The sequence below is a fragment of the Panthera uncia genome, assembly GCF_023721935.1.
Source record: "Panthera uncia isolate 11264 chromosome A1 unlocalized genomic scaffold, Puncia_PCG_1.0 HiC_scaffold_17, whole genome shotgun sequence".
NCBI lineage: Eukaryota > Metazoa > Chordata > Mammalia > Carnivora > Felidae > Panthera > Panthera uncia.
The window spans coordinates 86,993,538-87,004,316 of record NW_026057577.1 but is presented as its reverse complement, the minus strand read 5'-3'; the positions used below and the strand labels follow the sequence as shown (position 1 = coordinate 87,004,316).

The 10,779-nt window shown below is 37.5% G+C and overlaps 1 protein-coding gene and 1 long non-coding RNA gene across 3 annotated transcripts in view; both read right to left on the bottom strand.

Annotated features, from left to right (window-relative positions):
* Positions 1-10,779, bottom strand: part of LOC125934382 (uncharacterized) — a 365,655-nt gene that overhangs the window by 288,831 nt on the left and 66,045 nt on the right. The gene's annotated exons all lie outside the window — the stretch shown is intronic.
* DCP2 (decapping mRNA 2) overlaps positions 1-10,779 on the bottom strand; it is a 54,420-nt gene that overhangs the window by 32,162 nt on the left and 11,479 nt on the right. Inside the window, exon 2 of the mRNA XM_049647727.1 lies at positions 3,894-4,045. Coding sequence (XP_049503684.1) covers positions 3,894-4,045 — 152 coding nt within the window. The remainder of the gene's footprint in view (positions 1-3,893; positions 4,046-10,779) is intronic.

Genomic DNA, 10,779 nt, shown 5'->3' with positions numbered 1-10,779 from the left:
AGAGCCTGAAGCCTGCTTCGGATTCTGTGTCTCCGTCTCTCTGCCCCCCCCCCCCCCCCCCCAAAAGTAAACAAATATTTAAATAAATAAATAGATCAATCAATCTGTTTTGGTTTTTAGAGTTGTAGTAAAAACTATAGAGGCCCTCAAAGAGCCCAAAGAAGTCAACCATCTAGGACAACACTGTAATCAAAAGACAGATACTAGGTTAACCTCAATATACAATCTACAATATAATCTCACTATAATAGAATCTCAGCATAAATGCCTTTAATTGGGGAAGGGAGAAAAAAGGACAAAGCTTGGATATAACATTAACCCTTTCATTCTATACAAGCCTGCTAACATTCTGGAAAGGTACTTCCCAATAATAGTCTGGCTTTATATGTTTAGTAAAACCTCTCATGTGTTTTAAAGTCATCACAGGTTTGGGGTGCCTGGGTGGCTCAGTCGGTTGGGCATCCGACTTCAGCTTAGGTCATGATCTCACGGTCCGTGAGTTCAAGCCCTGCGTTGGGCTCTGTGCTGACAGCTCAGAGCCTGGAGCCTGCTTCGGATTCTGTGTCTCCGTCTCTCTGCCCCTCCCCTGCTCATGCTCTGTCTCTCCTGTCTCTCAAAAATAAATAAAGATTAAAGTCATCACAGGTTTTTGGTTTTTTTTTAATCTTAAGTATACATCTTAAATAAATGTTTATTTCTTCCAATAAAATTTTTACCATAGAAAAACAAAAGTATGCACGAAGCAGAAAGAACTCTTAATAGTTCAGAGAGGAAGATACTTCTGCAGTTCTTCCTCTTTCCTCTTCCTACAGTGTTCCTAATAACTGCAAGGTGCATCACCATGTCCATAAATTAGTGTTATCTTACTTTTCTACCCATTAAACAACTTTAAAAAAAAAAACAAAAAATAAAGATTTAACAAGAGAAATTATAAATCAACTGACTACTATTTACATTTTCCATTTACTCATTTTTTTCTACCCCAAAACCACCACAAAATGAGTTGACTGAACCAACTACAGTTCAAGATATACTTAGAACACTGAAAAGAATCTTTCTATGTTTTCTTTCCTCTAGTTACTTTATTGTGAGAATACAGTATATAATACATGTCACATGCAAAACACGTGTTTACTGGCTATTTTACTGGTAAGGCTTCTGGTCAACAGTAGGCTATTAGCAGTTAAGTTTTGGGGAGTCAAAGTTATACACAGACTTCACACTACACAGAGGTCAGGACTCCTAATCCCCACATTGTTCATGGGTCAACGGTAGTTAAGAGGTTATACTGATTAAAGTAAAAATTTGAAGCACATCCCCACTTGTAATATATTCTTACAAGAATATAGAATACATATAATCTTTTTTTTAATAATCTAGTGAATTTTTCTTAAGTACTCTTTTTATACTAACATTTTTGCAAATACATGAAAAATCTGTTCTAGGTAGAACCATCATTTAGACAGTAATCGTCCTCCAAAATCCTGCCATTATCAAGATAATGATATCTTGATACAATTAATGATAATGATACAAATTTCCTCATGGACAACTCCTCTCAAGCTGTAGCCTCAGTTCCTTGTATTCCTTGTCCTATCCATTCCCACTTCTCAGACCAATTCCCATAGCAACATTCTGGACCTTGCTATCACTAAAACTATTCCCGCAATTTGCCTGAAATAAATCATGACCATAACTTTCTACAGCATTCTTCTAATTAACTCACATTATATCATTATTGTACATTGATCTTGACTATATTCATTTGTCTGCATTAGCACCCTCCTCCTGCTTTTATTTTCTTCCCTAAACAATATGGCTTATCACTTTAATCAATCTCTTAGCAATTTCCAAAATTCCTTTGCCCCACTGTTCTCTGAACATAGATCCCTAAGCAAAACTTTAACCCAGGAGAAAATCCAGGATGCCCATTCTATACTGACCTTGCTGAACACTTACTAAAGAAAAATCTCAAGGCTATACACAATTTATAAAAAAGAAAACAAAGGTACAGAAAAGCTCCACAATTTGCCCAAGGTCGCATGGCAAGTAAATGGCAAAGATGGGACCCTAACCCAAGTAAACTGGCTCCAGAACTTATGCTGTCAACTTTTACTCGATGCTCTTCAGTAGTACCCTATCGTAACTTACCATACTGCACTAATAACTTTCTTTCATCTTGAAGACAGGGACTGAAACCACTTTGTTCACTACATAATGCCTGGCATGGAGTAAACACTCACTTATTTAATGAAATCTATCACATTAGCAAGAAAGGCTTTTCTCTATACAACTGAATAAACATAACGAAACAAAGTTTTGGATGTTGTTTTTTTTTTTAATTAGCAAGGGAAGTTTAAAACTCATGTGCATACACACACAAAATCTTGCCCAGAACCCCAAAGTATGTAAAGTTGTTCTGGTAGAACCCTAAGTCTATGCAAAATAGATCACAGACGCAGATTTGCCTGTTTTGATCATGTTTCTATCACTAGATTACAGCTTCTTAAAAGCGAAGTCCTCCATAATTTCTCCACAGAACCTATGACCAAGTCTTTAACAAAGATAGTGTTCAATAGCAGTTCTATCCCCCTTTGATTCTTCATTTACTTCTCCATTATTTAATCAAAGAGCCTGATCATTTCTGCCACTGAAATGTCTCTTCAGTCTTTTCTTTGTAGTCCCTCTACTATGGTTCAAGACCTTAATGCTCCGTATCTCAAGTAATGTGACAGCCCACCCTATGGTTTAACCTCTCCTGCCAACTAAGTCTTCTTGAATACCATTTCAAAAGATTTGCATAATATTCCTTAGCCTTGATCAAAAATTTAAAAAATTTTTATGGTTACCAATGATCTAGAACAAAGTGTTTCATCCATTTTCTGCAGAGACCTGGGGCAGGGCTGACCCATATTTCATGGAACTCAAGGAGAATTATAGCTAGGAGCTGAGGACAAGAGTTATTTCCATTCTTCCTCCAACTCTAGCACAGTACAGTGAACTTGTGGTTACAATTCCATTCGAATACATGATTTACAGTTAAAAACAATGACCTACAGAATAAAAACCACTTTGGCTCAAGATCTAAGAACCCACAAATCCCCCCTACATACCTCCCATCCCTATTCCCTACTATCTTCCCATAAGAATTGTCTGTTCAATATATACTAATTTACTTCCTATGGTATCCCTTATTCTTTCCAACTCTCCAATTTTGCTCAATCCTTTTCTTTACCTGGAACATACTACCCACTCCTATCTCTTTATAAAATCCTACATTCCCTTACAAATATAGCTTTGCCTAAAAAATCTCTGAATTCTAAACACATTTAATATTGGGACCATTAACAATTCACCAGTTTTTGTGCCTTCCAACAGCTTCTTTTATAATCTTAAATTTTCATATCTTTTATAACTAATAAACTGACAAGCTTCTATCTTATTTGTAAATGGGAAAAAAAAAAAAACTTTGAAAGCAAGAACTTCTTTGTATTTGCCACAAAACTAAAATCATTGCTTTTAACATATTAAATATTCAATAATTATTTAACAATTTCTATCCCCAAAAGGTAGTGATTTGATTAAAGATCATCTAGTTAAATGGAACAGCAAGAACAAAGTAAAAAAAGAGGTCAGTTCTAGAAACAGGGTAGTTATTTCTGAAAGAGAAAATCAAATTTAATTCTAACAATCACTGCATTATTTCAAAGGGTCCTCTAGATAAAAATGAATATACTATTAAATTGTGTCTACTATTTATATTGACAATTTTTAGAAACCAAGTATAGTTATCTAGTAAGTTTTAAATCTCAAAGACAAGCAAAAGGAAATCTGTACTAAAATATTTTATTAGCAATAATGAAATACAGTCATTATAGTAAAAAAAAGGATATCAGCTTTAGCAAAGTCTCTTATCCCACACTGAGGTAATCCTGGTGTGTTCTGCATGTAGAAATCCAAGTAAAACCAATGGGCAAGTTCAATCTGAAAACACACTCGGATAGCATTGTCTCTTTCCTCGCTGGGAATATGCAAAATAAATCGGCTGTCAAAAACAAAAAACATTAAAATTACATTTACAAACCGTAACGAATTTAACCTACTGAACTGCTTTAACCACCAACATAAAAAAGGGACCGAGTGTTGATCAAGGAAGGAAAATTTGGAAGCATTACTGTAGGGAAGAGGAGTCTGGATGGAAGGCAGCTATGCTCACCACTCTACCACCAATGCTGCACAAGGAAGAGAAGCCTGAAAAAATAGTTTTTCACAGTTATCTCATTCATAATAGTTTTTTTAAGAGGCCATTTACCCTTTGTTAACAAAATAAAGGGAGCAAGGAAACAACGTTCACTAGGATTTCCTCCCATGACTGGTAACATTTAAAAAAAAAAAAAAAAAAAAGCATTGTTTTTTTTTTGCTGAGAGAGAGAGAGCGCGAGCGAGCCTGAGAGAGCGAGAGCGTGCATGCAAGCAGGGGAGGGACACAGGAGAGGGAGAGAGAGTCCCAAGCAGGCTCCACACTGACAGCACAGAGCCTGACATAGGGCTTGATCCTACAATCCTGCGATCATAACCACAATCCTGAAATCAAGAGTCAGATGCCTAACCGACTGAGCCACCCAGGTGCCACAGCATATAATGTACAAATATATTCATTCATTCAAATAGGTAAGATGTTAGCTGCTTAATCTTCTTGTTTAAAGTATTACAAAGTGACAAGAAATCAACTCTTGTTTAATTAACAAACTACACTTCTCAAAGACCCCCATCTGCAGAACTGGAGCTCAAAATACCTCTTAAAACGTACGTTTAAAATAACTTTTTAAAGTATACTCATTTTTTAAAATCCTAAATTATCTTTTCCAAGTGCATTTGAAGGAAGGTGGGGACATATTTTATATATACAGCATAAATATACACTATATTACATATACATGTGACTGAGACAATAAACCCCTCTTTCTGTTAAGATGTCAGAATTTAAAAATCTAAGTGAATGGGATTCACAGCACTCCTTAAGCAACCACCCATTACTTCTTCCACTGCATAGAATTTTTTGGAAATGCCTTGGAGAGACAGATTGAACTACACAAAAGAAATCCATTGGTTGTTTTAAATTTATTTTTTTATTTTATTTTTTTAACGTTTATTTATTTTTGAGACAGAGAGAGACAGAGCATGAACAGGGGAGGGGCAGAGAGAGAGGGAGACACAGAATCTGAAACAGGCTCCAGGCTCTGAGCTGCCAGCACAGAGCCCAACGCGGGTCTCGAACTCACGGACCGTGAGATCATGACCCGAGCCGAAGTTGGACGCTTAACCGACCAAGCCACCCAGGCGCCCCTAAATTTTTTAATATTTATTTATTTTTGAGAGAGAGAGACAGAACGTGAGTGGGGAGAGAGAGAGGCAGACAGAGAATCTGAAGCAGGCTCCAGGTCCAAGATGTCAGCACAGAGCCTGATGTGGGGCTTGAACCCATGGACCATGAGATCATGACCTGAGCAAAAGTGAGACACTTAACCAACTGAGCCACCCAGGCACCCCGAAATCCAAAGGTTTTTAAGTTATTTTTAAAAATTAAGAATTAGTTATTGACAGTTTGATCACTCACACTATTCACTAGCAAGTATTTTTGCTTGTTTCCAAGGTTCAAATCAAACTTTTTGTTCATGTTCAAAAAACATGCTTTTAAATTATAAAAATAATGTAACATTCCAATAAGGGAATAAATAAGTAAATGGTAAGATGAATGTAGGTACAATTAACCTATATTTCAATACAGAAAAACTATGGGGAAAAGGAGCTTAAACTGCACATACACCAGGAACAAAATGTGTAACATGCAATCCCGGTGGCATTATCTAAAATAAAAAAATCCAAACTCTTCTAGATGGCATTCAAGATCTGGTTCCTACCCACCTGCATAACCTCTTGGATTACTTTAAGGGGCTCTTTATACCCAGGGATACCAAATTCTTAGAAATGTCTTAAATTGTCATCTATATACTGTACCTACTTCCTTTCCCTTGTCCACCTAGCAAACTCCTAATTCATCCTTCATGACTTACAAACATTACCCCTCTTATGTAGATACACCAGACTCCTCTGAACAGATTTATATAATCTCTGAGACTCCCAACTCCTTTACAATTATCTGGCGTTTACTATCAATGTCCACAAACTCCTCTAAAGTAGTTCACTGAGATAATGTACCCTATCTTTCCCTGTTTTTATTCCTATAGTCTAGCAAACTGTTTGACATATACATTGAGAATGACATACTGATAGTTACGATTTATCTTTTAAATGCTTACGTAGGTCCTATTCTGGTTAGATGGAACAAGCACACTCTGTCCCTCCCATAAAATGTCACTATCAAACCTGGACAAAAAAAGCATACAGCAGCTACTTGAAGACTGTAAAAAGTAAACAGTAGCAGGAAGACTGGGGAGGACAATATCTGAAGTGAATTTACCATTTTTCCACCCTCTAGTGTCGCCTGGCCGGACTGGGGGTTAGAAGTGAGCACCAGCTGGGAAAGAGAGAGCCCCAGAAGCCCTCTAGGGTCAAGCCTCAAGGGTCAAGAGAGGAGTCTAACTCTTGCAGAGAGTAGGGTTTTCCTTTTCTTTTCTCCATTCTCCCATGCCCCAGCCCACAAGCAATGCCATCATGGTTAGAGGTGGCAGCAATAGTGTGTGTAACAGAGACCCACAGAGGCTAAAACTCTAAGGGACAGGAAACTTTCTCTTGAATCGCAAGAGCTATGTGCTCCCAGCAGAGTAGGGCTAATGTTCACTGGTTTTTTTTCTTCTAACCTTCAGCCACTTGGTCTCAGACGTGAGCAGCAACACATGAAGTGTGTGCCACAGTGGCTTCTGACTAAAGGACCAAAAGTGTAGACCTAAAGAGCCAATAAGTATCAGGGAAATAGCTAAAGAGAAGCAGCTCAGGAAAATGGCCCCAGGAAATTGTTTACAAACTGAGGCTCAATCCCAAACTGCACAAGCTTGGATTAGACTACAAAGAGCAAACCACCAACTTTGTGAACTGAACTATATCAGACCACTGCCCACATCTAAGAATGACCACTGGGTGGTAAAACAGGATAAACAGCACTGCAAAAAACTAATTTTGTATCTGATTTTATTTAACTTAACACATCCCTAAAACACTCTAGACATTTATTATTTTCTCAGTTTGGGGCATTTTCTACTGACTTCCCATTATGGAATTAACTCCATTCCCACTCCCATTCTACACACCCTTCTTATCTCTCCATCCACCCAACAAAACTGTATCACAATTTTGGTTAGGATGTCAACTTCAGCACTACTGACATTTTGAAGAAGAGAAGTCTATGTTGAGAAGAGCTTTCCTGTGCACTGCATGATGTTCAGCGCATCCCTAGCCTCTACTCATTAGCACTCCCCACCAAGATATAATAGCTAAAAAGATTTCCAGGTAATGCAAATGTCCCCTGAAGGGGGGAAAATCATTCCCAGTGATAACCAGAGTTAGATGAGCACTCAGTCTTTACATTATTATGATTCTGTAAATGCAATTCACAATTAAGCCATGTGGTAAGCTAGGATTACTTTTTCTTTCCTGCACAATCCTTTGTTCTTCCCATAATTAATGTCTTATCATTGCATTTGCTTCATTTTCCCTATATCATCCCTATCACTAATTCAACCTTCCACTAGTTTCCTAAATTTTTTTCTCAAATGTTAATTCAGACACATCAGTTTCATCTCCAAGACTATCGTTGAGCCCTCTCATCTGTTCCAATCGGCTGCTTATCATCTACAGCTGATACACATCTATCATACTACACTGTCCTCTTACTAGCATCCTATGGTTCCCCATGCCTCTATCCTACAGAGTCCAGGATTCCTATATCCTGTCTTCCTCAATTTTCTTTATTCTTTTCATGAAGTATACCCTCCCAAACCTTCTGAAGGAAGGATGCAAGGGGGATAAGTACTGAGATACTGTACATCTGAAAATATGGTTATCCTCAGAGCTGACAGGCTGGATTAAGAATTCTAGGCTGGAAATCATTTTGAAGACAGTGCTGTCTCCCACCTGCCTCCAATTTTGATGGTGAGAAGACAAAGCATTTCAGATTTGTCTGATGTATTTTTTTTCCAGTCTGGAAGCTTCTAGGTTCTTCCTTCTGTCCCCAGTATTATGAAATTTCCCAGCTGTCTATTTTTCATCTACTGCACTGGCCAATCAATGGACCTTGCTTCTTTGGAAATTCACATCCCTCAGTGCTGAAGGACCTCATGAACTGATCCTCACGATTCTTTACTCTCCTCTGATATTTCCTACCTCTGATTCCTCCTCTGCCCCCCACCCCAACCTTCTGAGAAACATTATTAACTGTATCTTGCAAACCATCTATTAAGATTGTTTCTGCTCTCATATTTTTAATTTCCAAATGCTATCTGTTTAAATTATGCTTTTATAGATTATCCTGTTATTCCATGATTGTAAAAATCTACCTCTCTAAGGAGATCAATATAGTTTAAATTTTCTTCTATCTGCATAGTTTGCTTGCTCCCAGTTGCTTTTCCTTTCTTTGAGCTTTAAACTCTACCTTTTAATGTTAAGAAGCCTATTTCAGATATCCATATTTAAGTGAAAGGCCACAAAGCTATTTAGAAGGCTTATCAAACTATAAGGCGTCATTTAAGGTAAGTGATCAGGCTGAGCCATTTAATTGGGGAAACAATGTCAGTGTCATCAAGTCTTTCTTCACGAGCTAGTCAAATCACCTAAAGAATCTTCCAATGTCAGACTTGGGAGAGTAAAGGACAAGCTGCCACATTCTAGGAGCGGAACAGAAGAAGGCTGAGGGCTTTCAGGATATATATATGTGTATATACATGTACACAGGATATATAAATTCACTTCTTCCATTTTTCAATATTCTTATTTTAGAATAGATTGACACTATTACAGCACTCTCATTCAGGTCTATTAGATCTACTAAGTCATATACAGTATTCCTTTTTTCCTTTATAGTTCCGAAATTTTGTTGCTCATCCTTTCACCCATTCTTCCTTTTCTTGTGGTTTTATGTACTTAAGAATTTTTAAACTTTACTCTTTTAGTGAAGTAGATGTCTATGTACAACCTACTATCTTTAAATAGAAATTTTCATTTCTAGTAAAGTTTCTAGACACTAACCACAATCTAAAATGTGGCAAAAAGTGCATAGCACAAAGAAATCCAATTTCATTCCCATCCCAACCCAGAAAAGCCCCAAGTGAAGAAAGGTCAACTGGAAAAGGGAGTTAAGAAGTAGGACTTTAAAAGAAAAAGGAGAAACATGCCAGGGCATCCCACAGAGTGTGAAGCTATGAAGCCTGCTTAAGATTCTCTTTCTTGATTCCTAAACCAGACAGAGACCCAGTAAAAAAAGAGAACTACAGGCCAATATCCCTGATGAATATGGATGCAAAAATTCTTAATAAGATACTAGCAAATCGAATTCAACAGCATATAAAAAGAATTATTCACCATGATCAAGTGGGATTCATTCCTGGGATGCAGGGCTGGTTCAACATTCGCAAATCGATCAACGTGATACATCACATTAACAAAAAAAAAGAGAAGAACCATATGATCCTGTCAATCGATGCAGAAAAGGCCTTTGACAAAATCCAGCACCCTTTCTTAATAAAAACCCTTGAGAAAGTCGGGATAGAAGGAACATACTTAAAGATCATAAAGGCCATTTATGAAAAGCCCACAGCTAACATCATCCTCAACGGGGAAAAACTGAGAGCTTTTTCCCTGAGATCAGGAACACGACAGGGATGCCCACTGTCACCGCTGTTGTTTAATATAGTGCTGGAAGTTCTAGCATCAGCAATCAGACAACAAAAGGAAATCAAAGGCATCAAAATTGGCAAAGACGAAGTCAAGCTTTCGCTTTTTGCAGATGACATGATATTATACATGGAAAATCCGATAGACTCCACCAAAAGTCTGCTAGAACTGATACATGAATTCAGCAAAGTTGCAGGATACAAAATCAATGTGCAGAAATCAGTTGCATTCTTATACACTAACAATGAAGCAACAGAAAGACAAATGAAGAAACTGATCCCATTCACAATTGCACCAAGAAGCATAAAATACCTAGGAATAAATCTAACCAAAGACGTAAAAGATCTGTATGCTGAAAACTATAGAAAGCTTATGCAGGTAATTGAAGAAGATATAAAGAAATGGAAAGACATTCCCTGCTCATGGATTGGAAGAATAAATATTGTCAAAATGTCAATACTACCCAAAGCTATCTACACATTCAATGCAATCCCAATCAAAATTGCACCAGCATTCTTCTCGAAACTAGAACAAGCAATCCTAAAATTCATATGGAACCACAAAAGGCCCCGAATAGCCAAAGTAATTTTGAAGAAGACCAAAGCAGGAGGCATCACAATCCCAGACTTTAGCCTCTACTACAAAGCTGTCATCATCAAGTCAGCATGGTATTGGCATAAAAACAGACACATAGACCAATGGAATAGAATAGAAACCCCAGAACTAGACCCACAAACGTATGGCCAACTCATCTTTGACAAAGCAGGAAAGAACATCCAATGGAAAAAAGACAGTCTCTTTAACAAATGGTGCTGGGAGAACTGGACAGCAACATGCAGAAGGTTGAAACTAGACCACTTTCTCACACCATTCACAAAAATAAACTCAAAATGGATAAAGGACCTGAATGTGAGACAGGAAACCATCAAAACC